Below are 12,801 nucleotides of genomic sequence, written 5' to 3'. Positions count from 1 at the left end.
GCCCAGCCCAGGCAGGGCTTTCCCAGCCACATTCCACACTCCATTGCCCAGCTGGAGCCGCTGGTGCCTCTGAGTTGTGCTGCCCCAGCCCCAGGGACGCTCTTCTTGTCTGCCCATTCCCCCACGGTCTCTGGGCAGGGATGGCCTCACTGGGGGCTGCTGACATCCTCAGCAACTTGGAGGCTGCTGCTGAATTTCACTGCTCCAGAGGCTTGTTCAGCCTTCAGCTCTTCAGTGCAGGAATTCAGTGGCCCAGGGCTCATTAACATTCAGAACACCTGAACAAGCCAAGCCTCTGGGAATCATTTGATTTTAATTTTCAAATCCTTTGTGGTTAAATAGATCTCAGTAGTGTATTCAAACTGAATACATGATATTTAAAAGGACAGTCAGAAAAGATTTTTTAGGTCCTGTTTAGTTTTGTTTTCCTGTTAATTTATTGATATGTTCAATCTCCAATTGATACTGAATCCAAGTGCCTCCTCATGCAGTTTGAATAGATATGAAAATCAAGACCCTTCCTGGCTGACAATCAATCAGACTCTGTCCCTACCCCCACCCCACCATTTCCCCCATCCAAGCCCTGGCACTCAGAGCAGCCTTGTGCAAATCTGAGCTCCCTCCAGCCCAGGCTGCACCTGCAGCTTTTAGCTCCTGGCTCCAACTCCCACCTGCTTTCCTTGGAGAAGGAGCTGCCCGAGACACAGAGGGATGTTCATTTCTTGTCAGCCAACAAAGCCAAGAGAAGGCACAGCTCCATCAAATGCGAAAGTCATTCCTCTGCTGGATATTTAATCCACCTTGCACAGCAGACAGTCTCAGAGCAATGGAAAACACCTTCTGTTCCCAGCACAGATCCCAAGGTCCTCCCAAACCCTCCCTGCCCCGATTCTGCCCAGATTTGCTCTTTGCACACACGAGTCACAGGCTGAAGTCAGGAGCTCCCTCCATGCCCAGAGGGAGGAAAAGAGAGAAAGGGGATGAAGAGCTCTCCTGTGCAGAGCCAAGGTCCAAGTGCAGCCCCTGCAGTGGGAACCACAACTCATCAAGTTTGTGTCCTTTGGGCTCAGGGCCTGGTGACACTCAGAGGCACAGAAAGGTTTCTTGCCAACAAACACAAGTTGAACATTTGAAGAGTTTAATAACCATCACAGCTCTTCCCTCAGCTCTCTGGGATGTCCCAGCAGCATCTGACATGTCCAGATCCCCAAGGGATTTCTGAAAAGGAACAGTTCTAGACAAGGACATAAGAAAACACACTTTTGTGACAGATATAACACAATTAAGATGTTGACTAATATGGTATTTATTTTAACATCAGAAAGATTGGGCAACTTCCTGGAGCTTAAAGCATGAAACCGTTTGTTGAGAGGCACTTGAATGGCAGAGAGCATCTGGAGGACGAAATCTGGGAGCAATGGAAAGGACATAGATCCTGATAGTCTAGTGAAAAGATGGCCACTTAGACATGGCCATTTCAACAGGAGAGCTAAAAACACCTGATGAAAAAAACAATTAAATAATAGACTGAATATTGGTGACACAAGTAGATGGAAAGATCAGCATTTCTTCTCCTGCCATTAGTAGAACAATCCAGTAGATCCAGAAAATTCCTGTTCCTGATGGGAAAACTTTGCCATTTCTCAAAAGAACTCAGATTACCTAGAAAATAACGATTTTCTTGTATATTAGGAACCTAACAAGTATTAAAACCTGTGCCCCTTTCCAGGCAGACATCAGCTGTGTGCCCATGAACAGGCAGCGCCACTTGTGCCCTGAGGTGCCCAGCTGGGATTGGATCTCTCCCAGAGCACCTGAGGGAGAGCAGAGCACCTTGCAAACTGCAGGTCCCTGATAGCCCCACAGGGCTCCTGCCCCATCAACATCTGCTCTGCTCCAGTCTGAAACAGGGCCCAGCATGGTGCCGGGACCATCAGAGAGCTGAGGTGTGTGCTGGAATTCAATGGCCTCCCCAGCCCACAGCAGCCCTGCATTTCCCTCCTGCAGCCTTGGTCTCCAGCCCAGCCATGGAGGCTCTTTGGGCTCTGGAGTGTTGCTGCAGCCCCCAAGGGCAGCTGAGCTCTGCCTTTGGCACAGTCAGGCCTGGGCAGCGCAGGCCATGCTCAGCAATTGCTTGTGTGTGCCTGGCCTTGCTGTCAGCCCCAGCAGCGGCTGCGTGGCCCCTTTGAGGCCCTGTGCTGGCCCAGCCATGGTGGCCCAGCCCCTGTGCAGGCCCAGCCCAGGCCAGGAGCATTGCGGCTGGGAACGGCCCCTGTGCCGTGGTGCCCACGGCAGCTTTGGGGCTCTGTGCCCCATGGCCTCCCTGCTGGGCAGCCTCTGCCAGCTCCTGCAGAGCCTGTGGCACCTGTGGGGCTGCACAGACAGCCCTGCCCCGGGCTCTGCCGGCCTCTGGGCCAGCAGAGAGGCAGCCAGGGCTGGCCATGGCCGGGAACAGGCCCTGAGCCCAGCAGGAGGATAGAGCTGGGCCACAGCCAAACTCAGCCCAGGCCAAAGCTGGGCTCAGCAGCCAGGGCTGCCAACGCATGGACACAGAGCCTGGCGCTGACAAATGTCCTGGGCCCCCTCCCTGCTCTGTCCGTGCCACCAAGGGCACAGAGCAGCCTCCTCTCTGGCCACTTGCCTGTTTGCAATGCCTTGCACAGGCGCTGGCCCTGCCCCACAAGGCCTGGCCTGAGTCCTGCCCCTGCACGCTCAGCCAGGCTGAGATGGACACTGATGGTTTCTGGGCCAGGCTCTCGGAGCCCAGCCCAGCTCCCTGCAAGCTCTGCCAGCTGCCCTGAGCTCTGGGCAGCACCAAGGGCCTCTCTGAGCCCAGCCCAGCCCAGCCGGCTCTGGCCCCACAGCTCTGCTCAGGCCAGGCTGCTCTGGGCCCTGGCCCCACGGCCTCAGCCCCTGCCAAGGCCACAGCAGCAGCTGCAGCTGCCACAGGACTCAGCCCCAGCCATGGGGGAAGGTGCTTGGCCAAGGCCAAAGGAGGCTCCCTGGCTGCCCTGCTCCCCTTGGCCTGAGGTGCTGAGAGCTCTGCAGCCCCTGCTGCCATCCCATCTGCCCAGGGCAGCACCAGAGCCCTGGCCTTGGGGCCCTCAAGAGCTGCTCCTGCTCCAGGCCCAGGGCCCATGCCAAAGCTGGGACAGCCACAAAGCTGTGCCCATTTCTGTTCATTGCTGCTCTGATGGGGATGGATCCTCAGCCACTTGGAGGATGATCATGAATTTTACTGCTCCGGAGACTTCTTCTTTCTTCAGCTCTTCAGTTCAGGAATTCAGTGAGAAGAGCTCATTAAAATGTGTTCAGAATACCTGAACAAGAAAAGGCCCTGGGGAATATTTCAAGTTTTCAGTTCTTAATATGGTTAATTCGAGAGATGACAGAAGTGTCCTCAAACTGAATATACAATTGTATAAAACAATGCCGAGAATACAGTTTTGTTCTGTTAAGTTTTTTTTTCCTGTGTTATAGATTGATCTCAGCAATGTCCAATTGATATTGATCCCCAGCAGCTTTTAATGCAGTTTGAACAGATATGAAAATCAAGACCCTTCATGGCTGACAATCAATCAGAATTTTTCCCCACGCCCTCCCCATCATTTCCCTCATCCAGCCCTGGCACTCCTATGGATCAGGAATGGTGTGGCCAGGAGGAGCAGGGCAGTGATTCTTCCCCTGTGCTGGGCACTGGTTGGGCAGCACCTCGAGTGCTGTGTCCCGTTCTGGGCCCCCAATTTATCAAGGACATGGAGGAGCTGGAGTGTGTCCAGAGAAGGGCAACAAGGCTGGTCAGGGTACTAAAAGTCTTGTGAGGAGCAGTGGCTGAAGGAGCTGGTATTGTTTATCCTGGAGAAGAGGAGGCTCAGGGGAGACCTCATCACACTCTACAACTCCCTGGCAGGAGGGTGCAGCCAGGTGGGGTCAGGCTTTTTTCCCAAGGAACAGTGACAGCACAAGAGGACACAGCCTTCAGCTGCACCAGGGGAAGTGTAGGCTGGACATTGGAAATATTCTTCACACAAAGGGTGATTGGGCATTGGAATGGGCTGTCCAGGGAGGTGGGTGAGACACCATCCCAGGAAGTGTTTAAGGAAAGACTGGATGTGGCACTCAATGCCATGATCTGGGTGACAGGGTGGTGTTGGGTCCCAGGCTGGACTTGATGCTCTCCAAGGTCTTTTCCAGCCTGGTTGATTCTCTGATGATTGTGACCCTGCAGGGCCCTGGGGAAGCAAGGGGCCATTGTGACACTGGGGGCCTGGTGGCACTAAGAGGACCATGGTGACACTTTGTACGACATGGCAGCACAGCGCCAAGGGGCCATGGTGACACTGTGGGGCTGAATGGAAGCAAGGAGTCCATGGTGACAGGCTGGGTCCTCCTGGAACCACAGAGGCCACTGTGACACTGCGGGGCCTTGTGGAACCAAGGGGCCATTGTGACACTGCAGAACCAAGGAGATCCTTGGGAGAGCCTGGGGACAATGCAATCAAGGGGCCATTGCTCCATTGCAAGGACTCTGGGGACTGAGGGAACAATTGTAACACTGTGGTGCCCCATGGAACCAAGGGTCCCTGGTGACACTGCAGGATCTTGTGTCACCAGGGCTCCATTGTGACACTGCAGCACCAGGGAATTCATTGTGGCACTCTGAGGCCCCCTGGAACCAAGAGGCCACTGTGACCCTGCAGGGCCTTGTGGAACCATGCAGAGCATTGTGACAGAGCAGGACCTGGTGTCACGATGGGGCCATTGTGACACTGCAGGGCCCCATGGAACCAAGGGGCCAGGGCTGCTCCTCAGGGATTCATGGAATGAAGGAAACATGTTTGACACCGTGGTGGCCCTTGGGACCAAGAGGCCATTGTGACACTGTGGAACCAAGGAGAGCATGGCTGCACTGCCAGACCTCATGGAACCAAGGATCCATTGTGACACTGCAGGGCCTGAGGGGTCCACGGTGCCATTGTGACACTGCAGGGCCCAAGGATCCAAGCGACTTTGTGACACCAAGGTTTCCCATGGAACCAAAGGGACATTGTGACACTGGGAGGCCTCATGGAATCACGGGGACATTTGGGACACTCTGGGGCCTCATGAAACCATGGTGACACCAAGTCAGCTGGGAGTGTGGATCTGCTGGAGAGTAGGAGGGCTCTGCACAGGGCCTTGGACAGGCTGGATCCAGGGCCCAAATCCAACAAGGTGAGGTTTAACAAGTCCCAGTGCCGGGTCCTGCACTTTGGCCACTACAACCCCTGAAGCACTACAGGCTGGGGACAGAGTGGCTGGAGAGCAGCCAGGCAGAAAGGGACCTGCAGGGACTGATGGACAGCAGGCTGGACATGAGGCAGCAGTGTGCCCAGGTGGCCAAGAAGGCCAATGGCTCCTGGCCTGGATCAGGAATGGTGTGGCCAGCAGGCGCAGGGGGTAGATGGGTTCTTTGCAGGGGAGGGAACAGGGGTGGGCTATAGGAAGAAATTTGTATCAAGAAAGAGGAAAGAAAGCAAAGGTGAAGCAGAGGAAATGCTGAGGGCAGTTTGGGGGTGGCTGCCAGGCAGCCCTGGCTCTGAGCAACAGCGTCTGCAGTGGCACAGGAAACTCCCAGCTGATGGGAACAAACTTTCTGGCTGACTGCAGAGGCCAGGACAAAGCTGAGTGGTTTCCCTGGTGTCCCGCAGGCCTTGCTGGCCCCAGGGGCTGATGGCATTTGTGCTCCCTCAGGTTCATGTCCCCACAGCAACAGCATGGGGGTGCTGGCCCTGCTGTGTGCAATGCAAACAGGGGCTGCTGAGGCAGTGCTGCCGTGTCTGTGCCTGCAAGGATGGGGCACCTGTGTGAGCTGGGGGAGAGGCCAGGGCTGCAGAGGGGGGATGTTGTTGGCAGCTGCATGAGGACGCTCTGGGACGCTGCCCTGGGCTGTGCAGCGCACTGGGCATGGATCAGCCCCTGCTCTGCTGCTCCTTCCCGTCTGCCCCAGGGCCCTTGCAGAGCCCCAGCCATGCTGTTTGCCCCCAGCCTGCCCACGGCCAGCCTGGGGCTGCTGACGGGGGTTTCTGTGCTGAGCATTGGCCTGGCCGTGTTCTTGAGAGAGCCTGGGCAAGGAGCCTGCAGCCCCCAGGGCCTGGCCTGAGGCGTCAGCGCTGCCCCAGCAGTGCCCATGGCCTGTCCCTGCTGCAGCCCCGGCACTGCCACCCCCAGGGCTGTGCCCGGCCCCGAGAGCACTCAGGCCCTGCAGCAACACCAGGGCCACCAGGGCAGCGGGGCAGGGCCACGGCAGCAGCACTGGCAACACCAAGTGCTGCTGCTGCTGCTGCTGGGCACAGCGGCTGGGCCAGCACTGATCTGCCCCAGCTCTGCACACAGACATTGCTGCTGCAGCTCCAGAGAAGGCAACACAAGGGCATCTCTGCAGAAAACTCTGCTGGGAGATCCTTTAGTTCCTTTAAAGCCACCAAGAGCACAGCCCCTCATTGACAATGTCTGTGGCCACAGGGAAGGTGGAGAGAAATCAAATGAAAAATGGTACAAACAGTTGCTTTTTTTTCTGGACAATATGAATAACTAAAACAAAGGAAAAAATACCCTATAACCAAACCAACAAGAAACATCAAAGAAAACTTTTATTACAAGTGATTTGCAGAAATTGGCTAGCAGTTTAATGTCCCTGAAACCATCCAGTCATCAGTCTCCACACTGCAGCCTTGAGCTCCTGGTTCCTCAGGCTGTAGATGAGGGGGTTCAGGACTGGAGGCACCACCGAGTACAGAACTGACAGGGCCAGATCTAGGGATGGGGAGGACATGGAGGGGGGCTTCAGGTAGTAAAATATACCGGTGCTGATGAACAGAGAGACCACAGCCAGGTGAGGGAGGCAGGTGGAAAAGGCTTTGTGCCGTCCCTGCTCAGAGGGGATCCTCAGCACAGCCCTGAAGATCTGCACATAGGAGAAAACAATAAATACAAAGCAACCAAGCCCTAAACAGACACCAACAGCAAGTAGCCCAAGTTCCCTGAGATAGGATTTTGAGCAGGAGAGCTTGAGGATCTGTGGGATTTCACAGAAGAACTGGCCCAGGGCATTGCCATGGCACAGGGGCAGGGAAAATGTATTGGCCGTGTGCATGAGAGCATGGAGAAAGGCACAGGCCCAGGCAGCTGCTGCCATGTGGGCACAAGCTCTGCTGCCCAGGAGGGTCCCGTAGTGCAGGGGTTTGCAGATGGACACGTAGCGGTCGTAGCACATGATGGTCAGGAGGCAAAACTCTGTAGTTGCGCAGAAAACAAAAGAAAAGAGCTGAGCAGCACATCCAGTGTAGGAGATGTTGCTGGTGTCCCAGAGGGAATTGTGCATGGCTTTGGGGACAGTGGTGCAGATGGAGCCCAGGTCAGCGAGGGCCAGGTTGAGCAGGAAGAAGAACATGGGCGTGTGCAGGTGGTGGCCGCAGGCTACGGCGCTGATGATGAGGCCGTTGCCCAGGAGGGCAGCCAGGGAGATGCCCAGCAAGAGGCAGAAGTGCAGGAGCTGCAGCTGCCGCGTGTCTGCCAATGCCAGCAGGAGGAAGTGCCTGATGGAGCTGCTGTTGGACATTTGCTGGGGCTGCACATGGGCACCTGTTCATGGAGAAAAGGACAGTGAAGAGTTAGAGGAGATACCTGTAACCAAAATCAAAGCCATTTCCCATACACCTACCCTGGAGCGCACACAGATACACTTCTGTTTTTAAGAATTCTGGTGTTTTCTTTAAAGCTTCCCCATACCTCTGCTGGAGTACTTGAGTATCAGAAACCCTCAGCATTTCTACTGCCCTTAGGGAATAGAGAACACATACTGAGAGGCAAAGTGATACGTGGAGAGCTAGTGGACATTGTCTGTCATTCAGAATTTTGCTGTTCAGAATTTTGCTGGGCTTTAACCTTTTTCAGTTGGAGGGTGATCACCTCCCCATGTTTTCTCTAAAATGTCACCAGGCACTGCTGAGAGCAGATGGATCCACCACAGGCCAGCTCCACTTTTTTTAGCCAAGGACTCACTCTGCTCATTTCACCAACCCAGCAGCATTTTCAGTGTCACAACACCTCTGCCTCTCCCCATCAATCTCATAACTCAGAGCTGCTCTAGGACAGGTTTGCACCCTGGATTGAAGCTCCCAGCTTGGACTGAAATCTCAGGAAGACTTCCAAGTGTCCTTCTGATGGCACTGGATGAAGGGAGATGCAGCTCCTTCTCTGGCTGCACTGACAGCATTGCCCAGAGCCAGGCCCTGGGGACAGCGTCACCCTGAGCCAGCTGTGCCTCCTGCCAGAGCCCCCAGGGCCGGGCAGCTGCTCCCAGCCCTGTGCTCTGCAGAGGGAACTGGGCCCGGGGCTGCAGAGCTGCCCCATGGCTCTGCTGCAGCTCTGCCTGCACAGGAGGGGCTGCACGCCTTGGAGCCCCGGCCCTGAGGGCAGAGGCTTGGCTGGGCCACAGGAGGGAGGGGGCTTGTTCAGAGGGAGGGGCTGCACTGCCGGGGCTCCTGTGGGCATCTCTAAACTCTCCCTGCCACAGCATTGCTGGGCTTTGTTTTCTCTCATTGCCTGATCTTCTCTCTGCTTCCTGCAGATTTCCCTCCTGCAGGTGTTTCCCTGTGCCTGATCTCTCCCTGCCAGCACTCACAGACCCCAAATCTCTGTGCACTCTCCTTGGCCCTACAGAACCCTGCCTGTTTGCAGGGCACTGGCTGGGGGCAGGTTCTGTTTGCAGCTTGGAGAAAGGACAGCTCAGGCTGAGCCTGATGGCTCCAGCAAAGGTGATGCTGCTGCTGTCCATGGGCAGAGGGGCTGAAAGCACAATAGGGATCTCCTGTGAACCTACTGATCACTAAAAAACCAGTTTGGATGTCTCAGGCACTTTTCAAAGTTCATAATTAATATTTCATATTTAGATTTTAATATTTAACACCCCTCTGTAGTAAAATCAAGACAACCCCGACAAAGGGAAGAATGACAAGGGGACTCTATTGATATCAGAAGGCAAATTAATTACTTTATTATAATACATTCTTCTACTGTATAATACACTTTATTACACTGAATCTGTACAAGCACTCCACTCTACTGAATAGCATCTCGTGACTGTCAGCCAACAGTGCAAACAGACACATGTGAATTCAATTGGTCAATGAATCAAAACACTCACACCAGAATCTAATACCAATTCCATTCAGGTAAACTATCTTCCAAAATGCATTCCACTTGTGCACAACAAGAGGAACATCAATTGATATAAGCATTGACTTTCCTTTCTCTGAGGTTCCTCACTTCAGTTCCCAAAAAATATCCTCAAGAAGCTGTGCCTTGCTTTTCTCTGTGAAGAGAAATGCAGCCACACCCCTCCCTGCCATTCTCCAGTAGTAGGAAACTGAATACAAAGTCTTAGGATATTTCCTCATTTTTATAAAATTCTTGTCTTGGAAATATTATATGACTGACCAGAACCCCTCAGCATGTCAGAGCTTCATGAGCATTTCAACTCCCCTGCACCAGAAATACCCAGAGTTGTACTCACAGGCTCTGCAGGCATTGGCATGTTCCAGCTGCAGGAGATGGCTCCAGGAGCTGCAGCTGCATTGTCCTGCAGCCAGAGGTTCCTGTGCCAAGGGCTGGCAGTGATTGTGCCCCAGGCACTTCTCAGCCCCTTCCCAGCCCTGACTGATTGAAGCTCTCTGTGCCTCTGTGCTGTGCCCAGGCTGGCTGCAGGCAGTGCCCCAGCCCTGCTGGGCTGGCAGAAGAGCTGCTCATCCAGAGAAATGTGCTTTTGAAGCTCTTCTTGGTGACCAGGAGCTGCCTCTGTGCCAGGAGCCCAGTCCAGCTCAGCAGCACAGACACAGCACCAGGACTTTAATCAGCCTCCGGGGCTTTGTGCTCAGGCCCTGAACATCAGTCCCTGAGAGGGAGCTGAGGAAACCTCTCCAGAACTCCAAGGCAGAATCCAACTCCAAAGTTTCTTGGACTTTTAATGGGTCCCAGAGAGGGACACGACTGAGCAAGTGTCCCCAGGCCCCAGGCAGAGCAGAGAACTGCAGGCAGTGATGACAGGTGGGGACAAAGAGAAGCCAAGTCTTGGTGCCCTGGGGCACAGCAGGGTCTGTGCCAGCAAGGGCTGGGAGGAGACACCTTGTCCTGAGGCCCTGGGGCCTCCTGGCACAGCCCCAGCCAGGCTGGGCACTGGCAGCCCCTTGTGCTGCCCTCAGCATCCCCCCCTAGCCCACATCCCAGTGGCCTCAAGGATCTGCTGCAAGGAGTCCCTGGGGAGCCTTGCTCAGCAATGGCCCTGGGGGCTCCTTCATGCTCCCTGCAGGGACTGCAGGTTTTTCAAAGGACTTTGGCTTTGGCTTTTGCCTTGGAGTCTCTGAGAGGTTTCTGCAATCATGGCCTCCAATTATCTGCTGTAATTAGTCTCTGGAGAGGCTTTATCAGTAACAACACTCAGTGGGGATCATTAATGCTTCGGGGTACTTGAGTTATTTGAAGGTACTTGGTGTTTCCATTTTGATAGAGACTCTGTGAGAGGTTTGTGTAATCATGGTCTCAATTATCTGCTTTAATGAGTCCCTTGAGAGCTTTGTACTGACACTCAGTGGGGCTCATTAATGTCTTGAGATACTCAAGGTTTTTAAGGTACTTTGGATGTTCCTTTTGACTCTGAATCTCTGAGAGGTGTTTTTTCCAATTCTGGCCTCCAGTTCTCCCCTCCCAGGAGTCCATGAGGAGCCTGTGTTGGGGATGGACCTCAGTGGGACCCATTCATGCTTTGAGGCACTCTGAGTTTTTCCTCTGACTTTGACTCCTGGAAAGGTTTGTGCAATCTCAGGTCCTGAGGTTTCAGGGCTCAGCTCCAAATGCACCACGGGGCTCATTAGGGTCAAGCAAGTCCTGACACACCATGGCTCTGCCTTGATTTCCCTCGGCTCTGGAGCATTTATTAGGCAGATTTCCTTTTACAGTTGTGAAGAAATATTTCAATGAGCTTCTAAGAAATAAGTAATCCTATTTTCAAGAGTGTATTTTATTACTGTTCTCTTCAGAGAAGAGCTGATTGCAGCTTTCTGTGATTTATATTGATGTAGGGCCACTCCTGAGGAGGTCTCACCAGGTCAGAGACGTTTTACATTGAGAGTTGACCCAGTGTGGACAACCTTGCCCCACATTCCCCAACCTCATGTGAGAAACTATTTTCACTTTCAAAAATTTAAAATATTAAAATCTTATCAAAATACAACAGAAGACTGAATAAAGAAAATAACACAGTGCCAGGAGCAAAGGATTCAGTCAGCGTGTGCTCATCTACAAAATGGATGTTCTGTCTTTTATACCTCTGGCCCCTCCCAAAGTCTTGTCAGTCAACTCCTTCTTCTCTGTCCACTGATGGAGATCACTGTCTCACCTTGATTGGAGGTCAGGTGCTGCCATAGTAACAAGCCAACCCTCCCAAATGCCCCAGCTACTGAGGCATTCCTATGATAACAATCCAAGGGGGAGGGGAAGGATAACTACACATCCACAAAACTTCTCTTAACATATATTTAATATTCATCCCTTAATTGTGAGAGTCATCCATAGGATTACTCATCTATAATAAACCCCCCCCCCCCTTTTCTTTTTCTATAGGTTATTTTGCTTGAAAAATTAAGTAAAAAACTTTCTCTCTCTCTTGAATGAGTCATACCAGCATCTGTTGATATGGGCAAGGAGAGTGGGAACAGGAGAAAAAATCTCAGGTTTTCCTTAGACACACTTATTTGGAATGGACAAAAGGGCATCCCAGAGGTCCAGTGTGGCTTTGACTCCCATCTACCGTGCCTATGTGGCTGCTACCCATAGTTGGTGCATCTTAGGGGTGAGTACAGAGGCCAGCTTGGTCCTGCCCTGCAGTCCCTGTTGAATTAAAAGACAACTGAGGAATTACAGAGGTCTGGAATGGCCTTTTGTCCCTACCTTACCATGCCTACGGGGTTGCTACCCACAGCAGGGCTATGGAGCCTTCTTGGTAGCAAACAAAGGGGCCAGCCAGGCCTTGCCTTCCTTCCTTTGTCTTATTTTCTTAAAGAAGCTGTCCCATTACCTTTTACAGTCCCTTGTGTGTTTCCCCTCAACAGATGCTGGTAATTCTCACCCATGAAAACAGGAAGACAGTTCTCAAGCTGGTTGGTGGAAGCTTGACTCTGCTTTTTGGGCATCTTGGTGTTTTTCTGGTTGTCTCTCAGTCTCTGCTTGAGAGTCAATCTTGTTTCACCCAGCCTGGATGTTACAGTCCACTCTTTGGGTTCTTCTCCTGGGCCTTTGACTCTGTTGCCATGAGTCCATCCCCGCTCTGCAGCTCGCACGGCCGATTCGGTGGTGAGCAGTGCCTGAAAGGGACCTTCCCACTGAGGAGTTAGAGGCTGATCTCTCCATGGCTTAATCATCACCCAATCCCCAGGATTAATATTATGGATTCTGAAATCCAGGGTGGTAGTTTGAGGAATTTCCCCTTTATCTCTTAGCCCTCCTAAGGTTTGTGCTATAGACATCACTTATTTCTTGGCATTGGCTTCCCCTTCCTCATAGGTGGCAGCCTTCTGGGGTGAGGTCAGGAAGGGAAACCCAAACATCATTTCATAGGGTGACACCCCTAGATCTGACTGGGGTTGGGTTCTAATTCTTAATAAATCCAAAAGGGAGACATTTTATCCATGACATTTGGGTTTCAATCATTAGCTAACTAGAGCTCTTTTAAGAGTTTGATTCATTCTCTCAACCTGACCGGAACTC

At 52.9% G+C, this 12,801-nt stretch overlaps 2 protein-coding genes across 2 annotated transcripts in view; both read right to left on the bottom strand.

Moving 5' to 3' along the window:
- The window catches only part of LOC139604077 (zinc finger protein 420-like), a 249,072-nt gene that overhangs the window by 50,576 nt on the left and 185,695 nt on the right, over nucleotides 1–12,801 (bottom strand). The gene's annotated exons all lie outside the window — the stretch shown is intronic.
- Nucleotides 6,668–7,600, bottom strand: LOC139604062 (olfactory receptor 14A16-like). Its single transcript, XM_071455049.1, has one exon. The coding sequence runs from the start codon at nucleotides 7,598–7,600 to the stop codon at nucleotides 6,668–6,670; it is 933 nt and encodes a 310-aa protein (XP_071311150.1).

The sequence above is a fragment of the Agelaius tricolor genome, unplaced genomic scaffold (genome assembly GCF_023055355.1).
Source record: "Agelaius tricolor isolate 1412-34295 unplaced genomic scaffold, bAgeTri1.0.p SCAF_43, whole genome shotgun sequence".
Lineage (NCBI taxonomy): Eukaryota > Metazoa > Chordata > Aves > Passeriformes > Icteridae > Agelaius > Agelaius tricolor.
This window is presented reverse-complemented; position numbering and strand designations above follow the sequence as displayed.